Source organism: Malaya genurostris, chromosome 2 (assembly GCF_030247185.1).
Source record: "Malaya genurostris strain Urasoe2022 chromosome 2, Malgen_1.1, whole genome shotgun sequence".
In the NCBI taxonomy this organism is placed as follows: Eukaryota; Metazoa; Arthropoda; class Insecta; order Diptera; family Culicidae; genus Malaya; species Malaya genurostris.
The window spans coordinates 77595143-77620469 of record NC_080571.1 but is presented as its reverse complement, the minus strand read 5'-3'; the positions used below and the strand labels follow the sequence as shown (position 1 = coordinate 77620469).

The window sequence follows — 25327 nt, the reverse complement described above, 5'->3', positions numbered from 1 at the left end:
TCCTGGAATTTTTTTTCTTTCTACTTAGAGTTTCATTGATTCAAGGCTTCAGTCTTTTTCAAGGCTACCTGAATCACTAACAGTCTTTTCAAAGACTAACAATTAGTCCGCCTTTCTCAAGGCTATACAAAGAGTGATATTAGAGTGACTGAGAAATTAATCAGCCTTTCTTAAGGCTTGCTATTCAAAGAACTATTCTTCGAACTAATCAGTCTATATTAAGACTACCACAAAATTAGTCTTTATCAAGACTTTTCCAAACTAGGAGTCTAATTGAAGACTAATTTACCCTAGTCAATTTAATTTAAAATTTCATTCATTTCAAAAATGCCTGCGTCCAACCGAAAAGGCAACAAGCCTAAGGCTAAAAATAATTCAATACGGAATAAATCACAATCCGTTATTCAACATTTTTATAATAACATTCACGATCTTATAGAATCTGAATGTAAAAATAAAAGACAACGGACGGATTTCCCCTCCGTTGATTCTATGCCGTCTAACTATATTTACGAGATTCTTCCTGAATCCGATTGTGGCGACATAGAAGAAAATTCTTCAAAAGTTTCCAAAATGGACGATTGTCGTTCTGGGAAGAAACATCAATCTATGCCACCAGTGACCGTGATGATTTCCGATTTCAAAGCATTCCGTACTGAGCTTTCTACTTTTCTCCCAGAAGTAAAAGTCTCATTTCAAATCGGACGAAGAGGAGAATGTCGAGTCTTGGTTGATGGATTGGAAGATTACGAACGTCTTGTTCGATATTTGTCCAAGAAACTTCATAAATTTTATTTATATGATATAAAATCAGACAGACCCTTCAAGGCTGTCTTGAAAGGCTTATCAAATGATCAAAGTACTGATGAAATTAAAAATGAACTAAAAGAATTGCTTGGTTTTGCCCCTTCCCAAGTGATACTTATGAAAAAAAGAACGAATGGTACTTCTAAACCACGCTCTGGAATTTTCCATGAACTTTACCTAATACACTTCAATCGAAGTGATGTAAACAATTTGAAAACATTAGACAAAGTACGTTTCATTTCAATTATAATCGTATTGCAAACTTAACGCAATGTTGTCGTTGCCAAGGCTTCGGTCATGGAACCAAAAATTGTCATATGGATATACGGTGTTTGAATTGTGGTAAATCGCATTCGAAAGACGTTTGTCCAATGAATGAAACCACTGATAAATTTTCATGTTCAAATTGCAATGTTCTGTCAGGGAAAAAATTTTAAACGCTCGTTCGCTTAGACAACAAGTCAAATCAACGACCTTAAATTTACTGAACATACCTGAAAATCAAAAAACCGTTACAAATGCCACGCCTAATTCTTCTAAGGCACTTATTTCTTCGAATTTAAAACAAAAAACAGGTACGCCTTCCAATTCGTCTTCTAACGAAAACAATTTATTGGCAGATAGATCGACCTCGTCATCATCTTCTTCTAATGTCAGTTATGCCAGTATAACAGGTAGAAATCTACCACTTAATTCTTCTAATGTAAATAATCAAAACACAGGGCCGCCTTGCAATTCATCTTCTAACGAAAACATTTTATTAAAAGGTAGATCGGCCATATCATCTTCTTCTAATGGCAGTCTACCTGCAAATATTCCTTCAATGCCATTCGCTTCTTCAAATGAAGTTGATTTAGGCGATATAACTGAAAATAAAATGATCTACCTACAAGATCAACTTTTTCAAATGATCATCCGAATGAATTCGACTTCATCACTTTTTGAAGCATTTCAAATCGGATGGCAATTCGCAAATAGAATTATAATAAATTTAAAATTTAACAGTGATGTTAAATAATTATCTGAATATTTTAAATTGGAATGCTCGATGTTTGAAATCGAATGAAGATGAATTCTATAATTTTCTCAAAGTTCACAAAATCCATATTGCCATTGTGACAGAAATTTTCCTTAAACCAAATGTCAAATTGAAAAGTAATCCACATTATGTGGTTCATCGATTTGACAGGTTTACTGGAATGGGTGGTGGAGTTGCCATTTTTGTCCAACGGCAAATTAAACATCGAATTTTACCTTCTTTCAATACTAAAGTTATTGAAAGCTTGGGAATCGAAGTTGAAACCATTCATGGAATTTATTTCATCGCTGGAGCATATTTGCCATTCCAATGCACCGGCGAACAATTAAATTTCTTTGAAGGCGATTTGCAAAAACTCACAAGATATCGATCGAAATTTTTCGTAATAGGAGACTTAAATGCTAAGCATGTCCAGTGGAACTGTAGGCAAAATAACAGTAATGGTAAAATACTTCATAATCAACTCTCAGCTGGTTACTTCACAGTTCTTCATCCCAGTAATCCGACTTGTTTCTCTTCCGTGAAAAACCCGTCTACAATTGATCTGGTTCTAACGGAACAAAGTCACATTTGTAGTGAACCGATTACACATGCTGACTTTGACTGAGATCATCTCCCTGTAACATTCAGACTTTCCAAAGAAGCTTTAATTAATCCAATTAGTTCTATATTCAACTATCATAGAGCTAATTGGTTGGATTACAGATCTCACATTGAAAATCATGTGGATCATGAAACTTTTTTAGAAAATTCTGTGGACATCGACACAGCAATTGATAATTTGAATCATTACATGATCGAAGCTAGGAATCTTTCAGTTCCCAAAGCTCCAACTAAATTAAATTCTCCTATCATCGATGACAATCTTCAACTGCTCATTCGGTTGAAGAATGTTCGTCGACGTCAATATCAACGTTCTCGTGATCCTGCTATGAAAAACATAGTTAAGGATTTAAAAAAAGAAATTAAAAATAGATTTACTCTTTTGCGAAATGTTTCGCTAAAGAAGTTAAAAAAATAAACCATATTCTAAACCTTTCTGGAAACTTTCTAAGGTTCTTAAGAAACCTCAGAAACCAATTCCTGCTCTCAAGGAAGGAAATCAAATACTTCTTACAAATGGCGAAAAAGCTCAAAAACTTGCTCAGCAGTTCGAGAGTGTCCACAATTTTAATTTGAACGTTGTGAGTCCTATTGAAAATGAAGTCTCACTGAAATATGATCATTTTTCAACCCAAGTGTTATCACACGATGACATTATTGAGACGAATTTTGATGAAATTAAATCAATTATTAGGAAACTTAAAAACATGAAGGCTCCTGGTAATGATGGAATTTTTAATATTCTTATTAAAAATCTTCCCGATGTTGCCTTGAGACTCCTGGTTAAAATGTTCAACAAGTGTTTTTCATTAGCTTACTTCTCAAAAAGATGGAAAAACGCTAAAGTAATTCCCATCCTCAAACCTGATAAAAACCCAGCAGAAACATCAAGTTATCGACCAATTAGCTTACTTTCTTCTATCAGTAAACTTTTTGGAAAAAATATCTTGTTGAGAATGATGTCTCATATAAATGAGAATTCTTTTTATCAGAGCAGTTTGGATTTCGCCATGAACATTCAACTACTCATCAACTTGTCAGAGTAACGAACATGATAAAAGCAAATAAATCTTCTGGGTTATCCACTGGAGTTGCTCTTCTAGACATAGAAAAATCATTCGACAGTGTTTGGCACAAAGGTTTCATAGCAAAAATGTCTGATTTCCAGTTTCCTATTTATAAGATCAAAATGATTCAAAATTATTTAATTGATCGTACTCTTCAGGTTAGCTATCAGAATTGTAAATCTGAATTGCTATTCGTACGAGCAGGGGTTCCGCAGGGTTCGAGCGTAGCTCCAATTTTGTATAATATTTTCACTTCTGATCCTCCAAATCTACCCGTTTGTTGTCCGAAATCGCTATTCTGTGACGACACAAGTCTGTTAGCCACAGGTAGAAATCTAAGAGTGATCTGCAGTCGCCTACAAAATATTTTCAGTGATTATCTGTCAAAATGGAAAATTAAACCAAATGCAGCAAAAACGCAATTAATTATCTTTCCTCATAAGCCAAGAGCTTCTTTTCTTAAACCAAACAATAATCACATTCTCAAATTGAATGGCTTGGAATTGATATGGTCTGATCGAGCTAAATACTTAGGTTTAACGTATGACAAAAAACTCACTTTCAAGGATCACATTAAAGGAATCCAGGCAAAGTGTAATAAATATATTAAATGTTTATATCCTCTTATAAACAGAAATTCTAAGCTCTGTCTAAAAAACAAGTTGTTAATTTATAAACAAATTTTCAGACCAGCCATGCTTTATGCAGTACCAATTTGGTCAAGTTGTTGTTCCACCAGGAAGAAAACGCTTCAAAGGATTCAGAATAAAATTCTGAAAATGATTTTGAAGCGTCCTCCCTGGTTTAGTACAAATGAGTTACACAGAATATAGAACCATTAGATGTAATGTCACATAATATTATAAGCAAATTCCGACAAGAATCGATGCAATCTTCAATTGAATCGATTCGCTCTCTGTAGTAGTTAGTAAGCTAGTATATAAGTTCCTTTTCCCCATTACACAATACAAGTGGGTTTAGAATTTTCCCTACACAAAAATCTTAGAATTGCGGAAGCAAATGATGTCCACATGGTACTAACCAAATCATATATATAACATCAATATAAGTTCAGGCAGTATAAAAACAACTTAATATTGTAGTAAAATAACTATGTACATCAATCGAACATATGAAAAGCCAGTAGTCTACTACCAACCTTACTGTGGAAATCCAGCATACAATCACTGTAGCCTACTTCGGTTTTGATGGTTGCCGAAGCCGTCGCTCCACCCGCCGCCAGTGGGCTGCAGATCTGTCCAACACTTAGCGGTGCCTCGCGATACCACGGATACATATCTCGAACTCTGGCACTAGTTCCATGCACACTGACACTTCGGTCACAAATTGCTGCAGCTCTCTCGACGTATCGCAATCGCTCATTGCACCATTTAGTTTGTAGGGCGATGAACTCTAACTCTACCTCTACCTGCAACCTAGTGACGGTCTAGATTCACTTGATTGGTTAGCGTAGAAATTTTACTATGTTGGGGAAATTATTCTCCAGTAACAACGTCACTTTGGGGTTAATTTTCTGTTTGATGCTACTAAACATGCAACCGTTATATTACCGCCATTCTGCTATTTTTTGAAACCGAAAACTATTACGTTAACAACCATGGGGTCATAAGAGATATAATCTTAAGTATTTAGAGTAACCGGAAACCAACTCCGGCTCGGCACGCACTCTTTGCCAATTGGTGCCTCAAGTCCTGCCGGCCACGTTCAATTTAATCACAATTAATGAATGAACCACTTAAACATAAAATCACTTTCCTTCGGGCATTCTCACGACAACGAGGGCAACCGAGTCGATCAGCATTATTGCACGAAATCGATTTCAGCAGGACGGCAAAAAAAACTGATTGACACAATTATCATTTCACTTCTTGTGCACTAATGTTGTTTACATTTTTTTTCGCAAGCACTTTTACACATTCACCTCACTTGATTTACAACCGATGTTCGTTGAGCTTGTCACGATTGTCACAGGACCACCCATACGCACACACTCCCACCACTCGCCTAGTCACTTTTACACGCACCTTAGTCACGGCTCATTAACTCCAAGGCCTGCTTGGCACTCTGTCAACCGCCACTACAACTCATTATCGGTAATTGCAGCAAAAATTTTTCGATTCTCCGGACATGAGTCGAATGATTCCTGATTGCCAAAAAAAAACATTCCATCACATTTCTCGGGTACACAACACTCACGGCTCACAAAAAAAAGAAACAAAAAAAAACAAAACATCACGCGGAACCACCGAATAGCGGCAGCAGCAACAAGAAAATCAACGCATTAACAGCCGTCGTTTGCGTCGATGGATCGCCGCAGGTCCTCGGGGATTGACGAAACGGATAAAAAAGACTGTTTGATGACCGTTTTTTTTCCTTGACTTCCGAAACCGGGAATGATCTGCCGGTTATTTTTTTTGTTCGTTGCTTTACACTTTTGCTTGCTCTTCTCACATGAGGGGTTCCGTCGCTCGCCGCGGCCAACTGTGGCAAATGCAACAATATCCGCCCGATCGCCGGTTGGTGTGCTCTGCGGAGGAACGTCCGTTCACGAGTGTGCCAGGGTTTGCCGTTTTTTTCCTGTCGTACCAACAAAACCCGCAGCTCCAGTAGCAGCTCCGGTAGTCCCTGTGTGGATGCTCCGGATCGGCCTTCTTTCTTGCGCAAAGCGTAGAGGCCAAGAAAAAGAGCGGCAGGACGGGAAAAAACACGTCTACAACAGTGGGAAATAACGAACCGAATCAAGTTATTTGTTGATAACGAGTAGCAAAGTTTGAAAGAAGTTTTCGGTTGATACTCTCTCGGTGCTCACGTGCGCTCCCCCCAAAGAGTTTTTACGCTCGCACTAACACGCGCACGCTTTTGGGCACTGCTGCATACGATTTAGAATGGCACGGGTTCTTCTAATCATCAAAACTCCACTCCACTCCTGAAGCCACAATTGTAAGGTTCCCGCTGGGAAGCTGCGAGAGTCTCTCTCCGAACTTAGTTTCCACACACTCTCTCTCCCTCGTTCGATACTGGATCGGAACACGTGACATCACGTTGGCAAAGTGGTTGTGCACGAATTGGGGGCATCACGCGGTACAGATTATCATGTGTACTGAAGAACCACCTGCTGTCTCGTTTTTTCGCTCATGTTTTGTTATGGTTCTTGCTGTGAACTGCAGGTTGAGCTCACGCCCGCCCCACTCGCGTTCGATACACAAACAGATTGCGGTAGTGCCGCTGTATTGGTGGTGTTCTGTCCGAGCCATCGAATCCCCGTTCGATAAGACCGTTGTAAACGGGGGCAGTACGTTAGTTGGCAACTAACCGCATCGAACGAAGCAACGTAACTTTCGGGTTTCCGAGCGGAATCGAACGACTTTCCGACGGGAATTTTCACGACAGGGTAGTTGGTTTTCATCGGCACTTCTGTCTGACTTATAGTCGTGCACTATCAGTTTGTCATTTTCTAAAGCAATTTTGGGAAGTTTTTTTCATTGTAAACCGATGACCGCGAAGTTATTGGATCCGAAACAGGCTAATAGTACCAAGAGTTATCTTATTTGCCGAGTGATTACACTTGTTTTTTCAATGAATTTCGATGCAATCGAAACCAATAGCTTCGACTCGGTACTAAGACGCAATATCACAACAAAATTAGTGCGAAAATGTGCAATACTTACCAACAACAATTTTCATCTCAGCCTTGATGAAGCAAATGCATCGAATTGAGATGAAGGATCGTATTTCAACTTCTGATTTTGACATAAACACCAAAACCTGTATAGTGAAAATAAGCAACAACGAAAACAAACCCAGTAATTCCAATGATTGTTTTTGTTAATGTTTCTTCAACTTCCAACATTTGTTTGAAGCAACTATGTTCGAGTTTAAACCATTGCTACACATACAAACTTGTGTAAATTTACATCGAGCATAACAAATGAGAGATTTTTACAGTCGATTCAATGTAATTTCATTAATTTTTACGTGTTGAAATATCTAATTTTACGTTACTACATGAAAGACTGGGTGTGTTCGGTACAGATTTAAGTTATACTTGTAAAATTTCAGTCATTTAAAGAATTACGCACAAACTTCGAAAAAATGTACATCTATATAGATGCGCATAAAAAAAGCGTCGTGATTCACTTACATTCGTAATTGAAAGCATGTAAAGATAAATCATATCATTAACTTCACAGTTAACTTTACTGAAGCTTACATCGATACAGACGCAAAATTCATTTTTACATGTTAGAAGATGTAATATTGTGTCATCATCGAAGAAATTACGGCATGCTTGAATTTAAGTCAAGCGTAAATTTTATTTTTTCTAAGAGTGGAGATTCACATTCGACACAATCGTTCAAAATATGAATCAACATTTTACGTTCACCTGGCGGATTATGTTGAACTGTTGAGTTGCTCGAGCGAGTTACCATGGCCTGCAACGCATTGATGATTGTAATAAAAACTTTTCTTAATCCACATGATGGTGTGATAATGCCTTTCTCTTGTCATCCAAACAGTTCCATTAAAACTTTTTTGTGTTGTGAATTCAGCACTTTTTGACTCTCCAAAAGATTTATTGGAGTGACCATGCCCTCCCAATATTTTGGCAACTGGATTAAATATTTGAAAATTTGTTAGAAATATTTTATGATATAACCCTTTTTTCTGTTATCCTCGTAATTCGTCTCCATAATCGTTCATATTTCTTAACTAAGTTACTACAATTTTGAAACCGCACAGATAAAAATAGTTTGTGAATTTACATCAATTTTCATGCACATATTTGGAGCAGTCAATTGAATGGAAAGTTACTATACAGTTCTAGGCGTTTTTTGAAATATACAGCTTTGTTCATTGAAAATTCTATGCAATCCAATTTAATTTTACATCGAATTTAGCACATTACTTTATTAAATATTCGTTACGTTCCCTTTAATAAAAAAACTTATGTGCCTTTTATCGGCGTTCTTAAGGTGAAATGTAGCGTCATAAAATGCGCGCAAAATTTTATACGCTTCAGTTGAACGAACCATCGCACAAAGCGTACCAAGAAAAATGGACACATAGAAACAAGAACATTTTTCAATGATTGAGCGCAGTGGGCTTACCTCTCGTTATATTGGCTTGTAAAAAAGACTGGACGTACTGGATTTTCGAATTCTTCACACTTTGAATATATGCTAATTCAATCGTTATTGTTAGTGATTACTCTTACACTAGAGCTATAAATCATGAGTAATTATGAATGATTAACATGAGGTTATATGTATATGTATTGAATAACTTGCTAACCATGTATATGCGTGAGCTTAGTAGCAAGCATGGATTCTTCTTCAAAAGAACGATTGAAGACAAGAGAACATTAAGTATTTTCGATACGTAAGAATTTACGTAAAAGTATTTACTTGACTCGTATGAGTTCATCTTACCATGCAGTTAAAATTATTTAGTGAATCTTTTCTCAAGCTTATTTTTGGGGCACGAAATTGAATATAAAGTTATTTCGTTGTTCATTATTATTCAATCGATTTTGAAAGCAAAATCAAGCGTTGATTCATTGTATTCATAATAATTGAAAAACCAATGAATTCCAATAGGTTTTCCATGCTGAATGGCTCGAAGCTGACCCTCAATGTTTATCACTTTGTTTGTATATCTGGTTAATGAACGATAATAATTGGCTTGTATTCATTTCATTCAGTAGCTTGTCAATGTTGAAATTTTAGTTTTGCTATAAAAATTGCTACAATCTAAAATAATACCTGTTTTACGATATTACACAGCCAAGCATTATTGCATCAGCAACATCAATGCATTGAACTCAACAGAGTTGGACATTATTAGCATTATAAATGACAGCTACTTAGAAAATATACGACTTCGTACAATACCCATTTTATTGTATTCAACTCATTTTAACACAAAACCTAATGCTGCATAAATTCGCGTCATTTTTTGATTTGTTATTTTTACTCACGATATAATGCAACCGAGTCCACCGTGCATTTCTCACACCACCTCAATACGAAACAGCAGCGCGCAAGCAATAAAAAAAAATGCGGAATAATTTATGTAAACTTTTTCAATTTTCGGTTGTTTTTGCTAAAATTTTATAATTTTGAGTTGCATTTTCAGATTCTTTGTGGAATTCTGCTGCAAACACTACTTTTCAGTTCTAAAATCATCCCCGTGGAACGGAACAGTTACCGTTTATACATTTCAAAAACCAATTACGGCTCGGCAAAGCAAAATTTAAAAATTCTAAGAATACTTAGTTATAATAAATTTGATTTCGAAAACTTAAGTGTTTTTGGTTTTTCGAAAATCGGTCTAGTTTTTGAATAATTGATCAAAAACGCGATTTTCGCATTCCGCTACATTTCACCTTAACAGACACTTTAAACTTTTACACTGGAACAGTAATTATGGAGCATTCAAAAAAAATTTGTGACTGTGCCCGAGAGAAGGTTATAGTATTACATTTCATAACGTTTCGAAACACACAAAACATACAAAAGAGTAACGCCTAAAACTTACAAAACCAGTTACGCATGTAACGATTTGTAACGGCTATAACTTACAAAACAGTAACACATGTAATGCTTCTTAATGCATTTAATTAAAAGAAAAGTAACGCTTCGTAACACTCCGTAACGCCTATAACTTACTAAAAAATAACGCACATAACGCTTCGTAACGTCATAACTCACAAAAAATAACGCATGTAACGCCCATAATTTACAAAAAAATAACGCATGTAACGCTTCTCATTGCCTTTAACTAAAAGAATAGTAATGCTTCATAACGCTCCGTAACGCCTATACCGTACGAAAAAGTAACGCATATAACGCTTCGTAACGTCATAACTCACAAAAAAATAACGCATGTAACGCTTCGTAACACCTTTAACTTACAAAAAAAGTAACGCATGTAACGCTTCCTAATGCGTTTAATTTGAGAGAAAAGTAACGCTTCGTAACGCCTATAACTCACTAAAAAGTAACGCATATAACGCTTCGTAACGTCATAACTCACAAAAAAATAACGCATGTAACGCTTCGTTAACGCCTTTAACTAACAAAAAAGTAACGCATGTAATCTACTAAATCAACAGCCCCATAAACAGTTCGCTTTCTCATCTCATCCAAGTCAGTCGATAAAACAAAACCGCTTACGTTCGGGGCGGAAGAAACCAAGTACAGTATTGTGTAGTGGACAACAGAACGACCTCGAAATGAGTGAACCAAACGAACAAAAGCTACCGCCGACATGAAAGAATACAATTATTGTTGATTTCAGACAGTGCAAAATTCGACCTTCGATACGAGAACTTTGCTTAAGGAGCAAATGCATCTTGACATTAAACGTGTGCATTTACTTCAATGCAATAGGACAAATAATGTTGTTTACATACAGTTTAATAAAGAGTTGAATGCAATTAAATAATTACCTCACGATATTGGCTTGTAAGCTGTTAAAATAACAAAAATCAACAAAAAGGACTCTAGCGGGAACAAAATTGTAACAGATTTTAAAACGTTTGTATCACAATTATTATTGAATTTGACATGACTACAGAAGTCCGAAAGCAGAAATTTATAACAATAGTTGTAATAAATCAGCTAGCAAATTTAACACATAAACACTATATCACAGTCAACTTTAACGTTTCAATTCAAAAATGTTGAATGATTTTTTTATTAAATGAATAATTTATGAATCCTCAAGCGTCATCGATCTTTATATTCGCAAAACTATGTCCCAATACGGAGAGATTCTCTCTATCGAAAAAGAAAACTGGAAGAACTTTTTCCCCGGTATTCTAAATGGCGTACGTTTGTTACGCATGAGCTTGAAGAGGCATATACCTTCTTATATGACTTTCGGTCAGGATACAAGAATTCCGTGCAAATCACTTGTTACCTATGACAATCAGATGGCCACATGTCAATATTGCCAAAAAGCTGTTCACTACGGAAAGCCATGTAATAAACTGGACAAGGATACAACTACACTAAAGGACAACTGTGCTTCCTTCACACCAACCCCAAGCAACCCTAGTACACCTGTGACAGCCGCCAACAACAATGAAGCATCCCCTTCAACGAATCCATCATCATCCCCTATAGAACAAAGTACACCAGCTGCAGTTAAAAACTTACCCACCAACCAACCAGCAACCAATGTACAACATGGCGTATCTACAGCAACTAGCAACGAACTCAAGACGGAAATCAACAACAATACCATCGATGTGGCAATGGATGACGAGACGAGCCACGAACGAAGTGCCCCTCAATCCTCGCAGGAGGGAAATGGAAGCTCCTCTTCCCCTAGAAAAAGAGTGACAACGAGATCCAATACAAAATAAAACTTTTATCTAAAAAATTGGCTCAATCGGCCACGTAAAGCTTGTACGCATATAGGTTTGAAGAAATCTATCTTTTAAATAAAACAGCCCCATAATATTTGTGAATTTTTGTTTGTTTCTGTTTCTGATTTCGGTAGGGGCCAGAGCCCCTCGGACCCCCCTTTGGGTACGTGACTGTGTTAAGTAATTGTTCAGAACGATCTCAAAAAGATGTTTTTGTCCCGCTTTGCCCCAGGTAGGGGGTTACATTAAGAAACATTTATGAATATTCGAAAAACCTATATTCCCTCTGCAATTGAAGGTTAGAAAATTATATATTTCAGTTTTACAAAAACTGTACAAATATTACAGAACGTGTAAAATTAACTTTTGCATACCATTAAATAATAAAAAAGCCTTTTCTTAATCCACCTAGTGGTGCACTGATGCTTTTCATCACTAGAAGATTCTGTCAAGTTTCTTTTTTTGAAACTGGAATAGCATCAAAAACTTTCTTCGGTATATATATATATATATATATATATATATATATATATATATATATATATATATATATATATATATATATATATATATATATATATATATATATATATATATATATATATATATATATATATATATATATATATATATATATATATATATATATATATATATATATATATATATATACATATACATATATATATATATATATATATATATATATATATATATATATATATATATATATATATATATATATATATATATATATATATATATATATATATATATATATATATATATATATATATATATATATATATATATATATATATATATATATATATATATATATATATATATATATATATATATATATATATATATATATGGAACATTGTGTGCTAGGCAGTGGCGTTTTCTTCTTCCGTACCAGCACGTACCGATTTTGTATCATTTTGTATGACAGTTTGAAAGTGTTGATACTCATTGCATTATAATTTCGGAATCATGATTTGTGAAAATCGGTTTACCCGCTGCTAAGAACTCGAAGTGAGTTCCGGAGTTTGGAACTTTTCTTCACTATTACCGGTGCGTTCGGAAGCGGAAACCGGGAACTAACAGTCCCAAAATAGATATATTCATATACATACTAACAAGTTCTGTCAACTAGATGAATTTTATAAAAATGTGCACCTCGTTTCGTCATCGCTTGTGAAAAAAATGAAATTGAAAATTTATACTAATCTCCTTGTAATACCGGAACCGGAAGTCGGATCTGGATCAACTTTTCGAAGACTTTTTGAAGAATCTCAAGACCTTTCATTTGCATCTTAGTTTGTAAAAATCGGATGAGAAATTTCCAAGAAAATGGAATGCACATTTTCTCATAGATTTGCACATATTGCCTTGTAACTCCGGAACCGAAAGTCGGATCGGGATTAAATTCAATAGAGATCTATTGGACCATAAGTCCATTCAATTGAATCTGAGTTTGTGAAAATCGGTGCAACAAAGAGTACTACAAAATTCTACGAAACTTTTGTTTTCGACGATTAAAACGACGCACAGTGGTAAAAAACTGGAAAAAGACGGTCAAAAGTCTGTACTGACTTTCATTGATTTTCAAGAGCTAACGTGTCTTCGAAGAAGTTTTACAAGATTCTATTACGCTACTTTTGAAAGTGCCACCTTAATTTTTGTTAAGGGGGTAGTACCAATTTCGAAAAAAAATATTTTTCACAAAATAATTTTTTTTTTCATTTTATTTTGAAGAAAAAACATTTGAAGTATTTTTGATGAAGATATAAATAATATGAACAAAATATTTTTTGAGATATTATAAACAGATTTTTTGGTTTTACCTACGTAGAATCTAAATATCTACTACAAAGTGCGCATAAATACGAATAAACAAGCTAATGCTTGCACGCGCAACTTAAGCAAATAGTTGTGATTATTATTTTGTTTACTTTTTGACAATTAACAATACTAGAAAATATCTAAATGGAACTCGATGCAATTTTTTTATGCCTTTTCAAAGTTAGTTTTAAATATTGAAAATCCGAAAAATTGATCAAAAGTTCAACACGTATTAAAAAAATGGAAAAAAAGTTTTCCAAACAAAATATGAACAAGTGTTGTAAAAGTACAAACCGTTACGAAGAGATTTCATTTTTAAACGTGTAATTAAATTGAGTTATCGCGAAGCAACACGTTTTTTAAGACGATATGTTGATCGTGCGACGCTCACTTAGAGATGTGCGAAGCAGCTCATACCGGTGAGCAGCTCCGAACCGATCAGCTCAATAAAGGGAATCGATTCAATTTAATCAGCTCATTAAGATTGAACTGAAGGTTTATTTCGAGCACCGTCTTTCTTACTCCGTTTTTCTTCCGCATGATCGAAATCATTGGTGCACAAAGAACAATGCTATGCGAATTAACTTGTCTGCGAATTATTATTATGTTGAGATTATTTACAAAAGTGGCATCCCTGAATGTACCTTAGCCTTACCAGCAGGGATGCCAGGTCATTTCAAAAATTTATGACCATCCAAAAACTCTCACTATTTCTTACCGCTCTGTAATGTTTGGTGCTAAACTGTGATCAATTTTAAAAATCTATGATCGATTTCAGAATCTGTATAAATCTGTGACTCAGAAATCTGTTAGAATCTGTGCATTTTTGATATCTGTGCAAAAGATTGAAAATCTGTGAAACATAGATTAATCTGTAAATCTGGCATCCATGCTTACCAGTGCGGTGAACTGGTGAGCTGCGGTTCTTTTAAAAAGAGCTGTGAGCTATCAGCTCACTTTAAAGATTCGATTCACTGGAATAGCTCAAAAGCGAATTACACATCTTTACACTCACTACAAAAGTGAGTTACAGAAATAGCAGACGCTTGACGCCCTCCGTTTCTTAACCACTCATGGTTTCAGCATGGCCATAGTGAAAATGAGTCACACGAATAGTACTCAGGATATTCTCATTGGAAAATAAATTGGATTAGGAATATATTTTCCTATAAGTATTGTAAAAGTTTGGTGCATTAAGTTGCATATTTGGGGACGGGTATAGTGTGATGGGTAAGTCGATACCTTTCGCGCAGCCCGCCTGGGTTCGATTCCCAACCCCGCACATAGGGTCAGAAAATTTTTCTGGTCCGAAGAGACGAATGACCTTAAGGTTAAAATCCTCTATAATCGAAACAAAAAAAAAGTTGCATATTTCGTTTCAGTACAAGGTTTACTAGGCAAAAATAGGTAAAATGATGTATAACTTTTCCAGAAAAGAATAAACCTATGCATTACCTTCTACAAAATTATTGGATTTTATATTTTCACCAAATTGTTCCAAGGGGGTTGTCATAATTCGATAACTAAAACTAACTTTGAAAAGGCATAAAAAAAAGTTCCGTCGAGTTCCACTTAAATTTTTTTTATAGTATTGAGCATATCGTTTCCTATAAATTTTGTAAAAATCAGCTGCATATTTCGCTTCGATGTAAGGTTTTATCATAGGTAATAAAAAGGTAAAATGATGTATAACTTTGCCAGGAAACAACAGAACTATGCACTACCTTTAACAAAAATATGGGATTTTCTATTTTCTTCAAACAAAGTATGCATAAAAAACGTGCTTAATCCACCTAGCAGTGAGATGATACCTTTTTTTACCAATCTGCATGTGTTTTTTGCATGAATGTTCTTCGGTGTTTAAGTTTTCATGACATTATTTTAATGACCGTCGTTTTAAGCGACAATTTGAGATTTTAATCACTCATTACTCTGTAATGTCGAAACTGCAAATCGGATCGTATTTGAATCTAGAAGTGTGATAATCGATTAAACATGCCATGATATGTAAGTTCCACTTTAGAGTTTACGGTAATTTAAGGTACTTCCAGAGCCGGTATTCAGGAATCAGCATAAACCAAACCGATTCGTATGGCCATATGATGAATAAATTGCAATAGTTTTGAGTCCAACTTTCAAGCTTTTCGGGATTATCATCTTCTATATCGGTTTGAATTTTAAAAATTCATCCTCCTGTAATTCCAGAATCGGAAGTCAATTATTAATTAATTTATTAATTTTGTGTGGGACTATAAGTTTATTTTAATTTGAACTTTTTTCTGAAATTCGATTTGGCTTTATTTGAGAAAACGATTGAGCTTTGAGAAACGATTCGATACTGGAGCCGGAATTCGAAATTCGGTGTAGCCGAAGTCAGACAAATTCACCTGATTAGTTTACATTTGTTTCAATATGTTTAAAAATCAGTATAGACATCTTTGAAAAATCGTAGTACGAGTTAAATTGTTGGGTTATTTGGTTGTCGACTATTCAAATCAGCAGATCTTAGATGATTCTTAGATATAATTTGAATCTTAAATCGGTTCAGCCATCTACGAGGAAAATAAGTTACACAATTTTAATTTCGTTTCACATATCATCCTGTAGTTCCGGAACCAAAAGTCGGATCCAAACATAATTCAGGAACCTTGTTTAGGAGCATACGAATTTTCATATTAATCTGAGTTTGTAGAAAACGGTTGAGTCATCTTCGAAAATAAGGTAAAAAATTGAGTGAAATTATTTGTCACATACGCATTTGCTGATCTCGACGAACTGATTCAAATGGTATATGGGTGTTTTGTTCTTCCAGCATTTATTGCTGTAAGCAGTTTAAATCAATATAATTATGAAATTGTTCAGAATTCGGAAGTACTGCCATCTTTCCAATATGTCATATTCGAACGATTATGTTGCCAAAAACGAACCGTGCTAAAATTGGTCCGAGGCAAAATGTCATGAAAAATAATGCTGTTCACAGTCTTTTTGGTACTGAGAAACTATTGTATGTAACAGTATAAAAAATCGTGTTTTACGTTGCTCCCAAGCCTTTCTTTGCCATACAGCGCTCAGAACTTCTACTGCTGGAATATGGGGGGAAAAGTCGCTTACACAAAAAATTCGATATCTCCGTTAAAAATGGACGAATTTTAACAATCTATGGCTTGTTGGATAGCTATTACCGTGCGGAATCTAAGTCTGAAAACATATTCTGTTTTCAAAGTCAATTGTGACAGATACTGTCAAAAAACTGAAAATTTTGACATAAAACTTCGTATAACTCAAAAAGTAAACATCCGATCTCAAAACCATTCAATAGCGTTCTGGGTGACGGGGAGACCTTTCATTTGCGACTAGTTTGATCAAAATCGGTCCAGCCATCTCTGAGATCTCGACCTCTTAGTTGACAACACACATACAGACACACACACATACACACACACACACAGACATTTGCTCAGTTTGTCGAGCTGAATCGATTGGTATATGACATCCGGCCCTCCGGGCCTCGGAAAATTTTTCGAAAGTTTGAGCGAATTCTATACCTATTTTTTTATATATATAAAAAAGGTAAAAATAACTCGAAACAAGTTATAAATAAAAAACTGATTTTAGGAGGTTGCCATAATGCGCGACCTAGACTTTTGGTATATTTGACAAAGTAAATTATTTTTAATAGTTCTAAAACTTTGTAGAAGAGAAAAAAATTCTATCACTTCAGAAAAAAAAGTTATGGTTATATTTTTTGTCAAAGTAGGCCATGAACAATTACGGATAGAATCGAATTACGCGATATATATGTAAAAAAATTCTTAAAAGCAACTATATGCATTAAAAGAACGGTTTGGCAGCTACTGATTTATGTCCACGTTTATATTGATTCGAACCACTGTGCGACGCACCGAAACAAAAGACTAACGGGTGGCAACTAAAATTTTGGATTTTTTTCGAGGCCTGTATGCTCAACAACAAACGAGCTCAGAAAGAACTAAGAGTGTGTATGTGTTAGCTCTCTTTCTCCTTTTTCTGCTAGTATTTTCTATTTTTTTCAGGCTTGCTCAGTTTTGCTCAAATTGCCGTCGAAACAAGAAGTATTTCACGAGCGCATTCTGCAGTTCTACGAACTGCACAGAAATCTCGGCAAATAGTATACGGTACAACATTTTAAATGCAAAAATGTTGCGGCTTCGACAGTTTACAATATCCAAAGATGCCCAACAACTGCTCGTTAGGAAGGTAGTGGAAGACCAGCCAAAATTATGAACGCAAAAGGACTCAAAAAAGTTCAACTGTTCTCGCCAGTACATCTGCAAAACATTGAAAAGACTCGGAATAAAGTACCGAAAGAAGACACGAGCCCCGGGATATACTGACGCACAGATTTCAACGCTGAATTCCCAATGCCGCTGGTTGTTTAAAAATTTTTCCGGAAAAACTTTTGTTTTGGACGACGAAAGTTACTTACCTCTTTCGAAGACGCAGATTCCCGCAAACGATCGATACTATTCAACGGATAGTTCTACTGTACATCCGAACATAAAATATTAGTTTAAACATAAGTTTGAACAGAAAGTGTTGCTGTACATTGTCATTTCCGAGAAAGGCATTTCTAAGCCATGGTTCAAGCCATCTGGGTTAGGAATTAATCAAGATGTGTACCAGAACGAATGTTTGTAGAAAGTTTTGATCCCGTTTTTTTTTTTTTCAAAAACATCATGCTGATGGACAATACGTGTTTTGGCCGGATAACGCGTTATCGCATTGCGCCAAAAAACACAATCGTTCCTGCATACCCATTCGATCCCATTTGTACCCAAAAACCACAACCCGATAAATCTACCTCAGTGTCGCCTAATCGAAGATTTCTTCGGGGTTTTGAGCTCCTTGGTGTACAAAAATAATTGGAGAGCCACGAATTGCTAACAGTTGATAGGTAGAATCAAGAGATGCATTCACAAAGTTGACATGAAGGCCGTACAACGCTTTTGTTCCGACATCAAACGGAAGCTTCGCCGAACATTCCTACTAGAAAATTGACAAACACGCTCGATAAAGTTCGAGGGTGTTTAAAAACGAAATTTCAATTTTTTTCGGTAGCTGGCACCATAAACCAGAAAAGATATAAAAAAATCTCGTTTCGCCTCTGTTCCCGCTTTGCCACCTTTTCCCCTAATAATAATAAGTTCAATATCAAATATGATAACACACAACGAAAGTATAGGAAACATTAGAAATAGTTCTTTACAATAACGCATGCGCTATATCCAATATAATAAACATTTAAATAAGAGTCGTTTTACAAAGCAGTGAAAATATTCTGTGAGGAATATTATTTCTTGTAACTAGAACCTAGAATCGTGACCTCTACCATAAATATGATTTCGGTAATGTTTCATTTACTGCATTTTTATTGTCATCGCAATCGGTCGTTTTTTTGCTCACAACCCTGTTTGGTGAATGTTAGCAGCCATCAGCTCTTCATACATTTTCGTCTAATACGTTAACACTTTTCTCAACTTCTCAAACTCGAATGGAAAATATCGAATAATTCTGTGGGACTGAGAAATGCGTTGAGTTGCCATGACCTGCGTTTAGCACAACTGAGATGGCTCTTGGCGTGTATCGAAATTCTACCCGAGCGGTAAATCGATGTCTGTGGCCTTGTCATGAAAATGACACTCCAACTACCGTGCAAAGACAAACAAAACTATCTAGAGTTTCCTTTCAATGCGGAATTTGACATTCCTTTCGGAAAATTTCACAGAAAGTAATTAGAGCTTAATTATTAGAACTCACACATAGAATATTTCAATCTTCCGAAGTGGTCTACTCCCGATTGAATAATATTGGTCAATGGTTAAGAGATAAATTTTAAAAGTTAGACGACTGAAGAGAGCCATAAAAAAACGTACTTGAAATAAGTTAGAGTTTCAATTTTGCGAACATTTTGTTCTAACTAGAACCATTATTGTTATCCAGAGTGAAACAGTAACAAATCACCTCGTAAATAGCGTGGTTGCCGTTCAAATGAATTGACACAAATTCACCGAACCGTTTGCCCCAGAAAATGACATGCAGCCACAACGACACCCCGAAAGCCGAAACATTAAAGTCACCCATAAAAATCGATGATGACTAACGAGAAGTTTTTGCCGTCTTTTCGGGACGGACCAACCCACACGACGATTCAATCGGCGGAAGCCTTCATGTCTGCACAGGAAGAAGTAGTACGCATGGATTTCGTTTCGGTTCCAAATTTCCAGCCGAACTCGAACACCAGTCGAGCTGGCCAGCGACAGTCAGTCAGTCAGTCAGTCAATCCAAACCCCCGGAGAAAATTTCGGTTTACCACATTCACATACACACTCGATTCTCACCACTTGCGCGCACTTGAAGTCCCAACCGCAGTTTTTCAGTTCCAAAGTTTTTGTTGCATTTTTCCCATCTCCCCAGACGCGTTTTTTTTCAGCGTTCGTTTTTTTTTTGCTCGCGATCTGGAGTAATTCCTGCGCTTTTATACGAAGCATGCTTTCTCCGCCAGCACCGGATTCACACTTCGCCGTCTGGTTCGTTCTGGGAGAGAATCCACAGACTCCCGATGGGACGGCCGGCGGCGGCGGTACGATCGGTCCGGGACTGCTGCATATCTTCCAGGCGTGGCAATTGTCGGTGAAGAGGGGATGGATGGTGGCGAGAGGATACCACACAAAAATAGCAGCAGCATATTCAACTGCACCACATGTTCCGGTGGACCGCGGGACGGGGAGATGATTCGCATTCACATAAAATAATAAAAACTCTTCAAGCCATTCGCCTTGATGACGGTAATGGATCTGTGCTGCGGAGGATTCTACCACATTCTCTGTCAGCCCAGGCCCAGGCCCAGACCAGACCAAACCGTTCGGGAAATGTGTGTTTGCTTATAACCAAAGCATCCCAGACCCCGACATGCCCAGCTTTGGCATGCCGTTTGTGGGGATAGGTCATGACCGCAATGGATTTCGCAAAAATGCGAAATTGAAATGATTATATGATATAAGATGTGGCATAATTTGCATAGAATATAGAGCTTGTTTCTTTCGTTGTTTCCTTGTTGTTGTTGGTGTTGTCTTCAATTAAATTAGCGTTTTTTTTGTCGTGCATTTTAATGTTGCCAACTCGTTTTCACTCCGTAAGCAGATTGCTGCGGTCTGATGGACATGATTTCTTGGCGAAAAGATTGATTTATTAGTGTGTCACTTCTGTAACTCGGTTGTTTAAAATGAGATCGTTTGGATAATTGGATGCGAGGGGAGAAAGTTCAGGATATCACTGTTTCTGTGTTTTGTTTTTTTTTTGTATCAAACATGTTCTCAAACGACATAATAGGGTAACGGTACTTCATTTCACGCATGAAACCATATTACTGTCAGAAAAATATTATTTCTAACAACAATTTCCCATCTCCAATTATTTGCCCATCAAAGCGAGATACCGAAGATGCAAACAAAATATGCTTGATCTAAACTAGAATATAGTTCTTCAAAAGAACATCGGTTGAATCAAACTAGATTTGGTATATCAATCTATATAAGTGATTCCCAAACTTTTTTGGTTGAATGCCCTTTTTCGATTCATTAATATTTACAGGGTCCGGCACTCGAAGTGTAACAAATTAAAAAGGCCATAAATTCAGTTTGGAAAATTACTTTTACTTAATTCAAAGTACAAAATGTGTAAAAATAATACAAAATTCAGAATCAATTCACTTTTGCTCGATATGACCACCTTTTACACGGATAACGGTGGCATTGTGTAACGGTGTATTATCGTGGTGCAAGATCCACGAGCTGTTTACCCACAAATCTGGTCTTTTTTGATGAGTTGTTTCACGAAAACGTCTCATAACTCTTCTGCCATCTCTTCAATAGTCAATTTACGGTATACGGTCATCCATTCTTTGATTTTGTCGATGTTATCGTCTTGTTTCGAAGTCGATGTCCTACCGCTTCTCTCATCATCATTCACAGACTCACGGCCACTTCTGAAACGTTCGTGCCACCGATAAACGACTGTTTTCTTCAGAGTATCGTTGCCGAAATACTTTTCTAACATTTGCAACGTCGTCGCATCGTTTGTAACACAAAATTTAATACGAACCCGTTGTTGCAAATTCAATCCCATTTTGAAAATTGTGTAAAATCGAGAACACGCACAATCGCAGATGTACTCAATACAGCGTAACTTTTACAAATGTCCAGGAATCAAGCTGAAAACTTGATAGAATATCAATGACATATATGGCAACCTAAAAAAATCTAATCGGGTGACTGAGAGCGCCACACGGTGGTGATTCCGGAAACTTTTTGATCAAGGTAGTATCTCGCAATTTTCATTCCATCAAACGCTTTTGGAGGGGTTATTTCAAACAGATAGGCATTGTGTGTAATTTTACATGTAGCGTGTAGCTTCGAAAAACGTAACCAAAAATGTTTTCCTAGTTGCATAAGAGCTATTCTAGAAGTTCTTATACTACTGTGGGCAAAAAGTAGTAATATTTTTGAATTACATTTCGAGCGAAAACCTTATTCGTCAAAATAGTTTTTATAGGTTGGTATGACTGTCATTGACATCTGTGCCAAGTGTTACATCAAAGTATTCATTAGTGTTTAGTATACGTCCGTCTTTCTAAAGTATTAAAAGTGCAATCGGCGATTTTTACAAGTGAGTGAAATTATTCAACAAAGAAGTTCCACTAAATTCTGTGAGCGAAATCAAATTTCTGGTGCCGAAACGTTCAGAATATTGCAAAAAGCCTTCGGTGATAATTGTAGCAAGTTTTTTGATTGGTACAAGTTGTTTAAAGAGGGTCGAGAACGCGTCTCGTCAAAACAAGTCAAAAATAAAGGTAATGTTGACAGTTTTATTTGATTATCGAGGTGTGGTGGAGGCCGGAATTATAGGCCGACAAATCTTGGATATTGCCCCGTCACATAAAGCATTGATTCTTTGTATTATTTTTGCCAAAAATTCAACCAATATCGATCCGTACCCACCGTATTCACCTGATTTAGCTCCGTGTGACTTCCGCCTGTTCAGCAAACTCATACGACCGCTCCGGGGACAGCGTTATTCAAAGTAAACCTAGGGTATGACTAAAGTAATTGAAATTACATCAACATTATTCGAGTTTATTTAATTTTATTTTTAACTGGATCCATGTTAGTTGAATACGGCATATTCTACCGTGAAGAGCACGCTATAGGGTAATTCGAGGAAAGATGGTCCATGTCGTGGACCAATTGACTCAGTTCGTCGAGATCACAAAACGGCAGTGTGTGTGTGTGTGTGTGTGTGTGTGTGTGTGTTTGTGTGTATCTATGCATGTATGTGTATGTGTGTACCGATTTTCACAAACTTAGATTCAAATGAAAGGTCTTATGAGCTCATACAATCTTCTTGAATTTCATTTGGATTCCATTTCCGGTTCCGGAATTACAAGGAAATATGTGCAAACTTATTGAATAATGCGCACTTAATTTTCTCGGAAATTTCTCAACCGATTTTTACAAACTAAGAACCAAATAAAAGGTCTTGAAATTCTTTGAAAAGTCCCCGAAAAAATTCAGATCCGACTTCTGGTTTCGGTATTACAGTGCGATTAGTGGAAATGTTCAATTCCATGAGTATTTTTTCACAAGCAATAGCGAAACGAGGTGCAAATTTTCATTAAACCTACTGGTATTCATCTAGTTGGCAGATCTTGTTAGTTAGTGAATATATAAAACTTCTTTGGGACTACTAGCCCTCGGTTTCCGCTTCCGAAAGCACCGATAATAGTGAAGAAAATCTCCAAAAACAGAACTCACTTCGATTTCTCGGCAACGGTTAAACCGATTTCCACGAATCCTGATTCAAATTAACGCTCTTATTGTCTTCAACTATACTGTGCAATTTCATCCTCATCCAACTTCCGGTTCCAAAATTATAGGGCGATGAGTGTCAAAACATTCAAATCGTCATTCAAAATGATGATGCAAAACTAGTACGCGTCGGTACGTGCTACTTTGCTCCGTTCGCAGTGCGCCTTGTTCAATTTTGTATAGCGTGCAGCGTTGCCAAATTAAAATTTAAATTTTTCAGGTGAAAAAATGTGAATTACTTATTCTTTTATTCAATTTGTACCTACTTGTTAGTGTTAATACAAGATCATGATAAATATGCTTTTCTATAAAAGTACACTTATTGCCTTTCTCATATAGAAAGTTTATGAAATAACTTGAAAATTGACCCGGAGGGCTAAGTATTCTATACCATTCGACACAGTAAATCGAGCTGGGCAATGTCTGTGTGTGTATGCATGTGTGTGAGTATGTGTCGATTAATGTCACCCATAAAAATAAAAAATCTCATAGTCCCATAGGGTAAATTGAGTTTCACATCGTCGTTTATAGCGACGATGCAAAAAAGGGTAAAATTCTTTTAGATTTGGCTTGAACCTGATTCAATTTGTAGGCTATACTAGTTACTTACTAAACCAACCGACCTCGGTTATGCTGGTTCCAGGTTCCCGGTTCCGGAAGTACCAGAAATAGTGGTCAAAAAGTTTAAAATGAGACACACTCAATTTTTTCAGAGATGGTTTGATCGATTTCCACAAACTTAGACTCGAATAAAAGTTCTTATAGTCTCATAGATTGCTGTTTAATTTCATCCGAATCCGACTTCCGGTTCCAGAACTATAGGGTAATATGTGTTTAATAATTTAGTGCGACGATGCAAAATAAAGAAAAATTCTTATTAACTTGACATAACTGCTTACAAATTGAAAAGGCTGTGTTAGTTTATACCCAAAGGAAGAATTGATTGAAAAAAAATTCTTCACAGAGTCTTCTAGTGATATTTTTGAAAATATAAGTATTATGAGAAAGGCATCATCACCACTAGGTGAATTAAAAAAGGTTTTTTTATGTGGAACACATCTTTATTTTCTGTATAGGGGTGCAAATCAGAAACTCAAGGAACAACAAGGAATACGCGTAGAAATGTAGTCAGGTTTTAAACACTTATAGCTCAGTCCATTTTGTACCAATTATTAATATTATTTCATCATTAGAAATAGTTCTAAGTTTTGATTTGAATGTATCAAGCCACGTATTTTCAATTATAAATGATTGAAATTTTGATTAGTAGCGAGCAGTGTCCTATTTTGTCTGCTAAAAATCTCCGGCATATCGGATTTCCCTGCCATAGACGACGGTTTTGAAGGAGTAAGCGATCTATCAAAGGGAAAGCATCGCTATGATTGGTCAATCGATGCAAAAGCGAAGCTGTTGGAAGCACACGAGTCTTTAAATCAAAGCGAACTTATAGCTAACGTTTCAGTCCTGCGTGTATCATGCCAGAGGTAGGTTGTTGCTAGACAGCAAGACAGAAAGAGCTATAAAACGATTTGAACCTTTATTTGGTATGCTTTGCTCATGTGTCATGCGAGTTCGGATGAAGTTCTATGTTATGTCGTTTTCACCTTAGAAATTTTCAACTACCTCAGGGTAAATTTTGAGTGCTAAAGATTTATTTATAATTTAT

The 25327-nt window shown here is 36.1% G+C and overlaps 1 protein-coding gene across 1 annotated transcript in view; it reads right to left on the bottom strand.

Moving 5' to 3' along the window:
* Nucleotides 1–6071, bottom strand: part of LOC131432590 (zinc finger protein rotund-like) — a 310007-nt gene extending 303936 nt beyond the window's left edge. Inside the window, exon 1 of the mRNA XM_058598946.1 lies at nt 4676–6071. Within this exon, the coding sequence (XP_058454929.1) occupies nt 4676–4813 (138 nt within the window). The 5' untranslated portion in view covers nt 4814–6071. The remainder of the gene's footprint in view (nt 1–4675) is intronic.
* Nucleotides 6072–25327: the final 19256 nt, after the last annotated feature.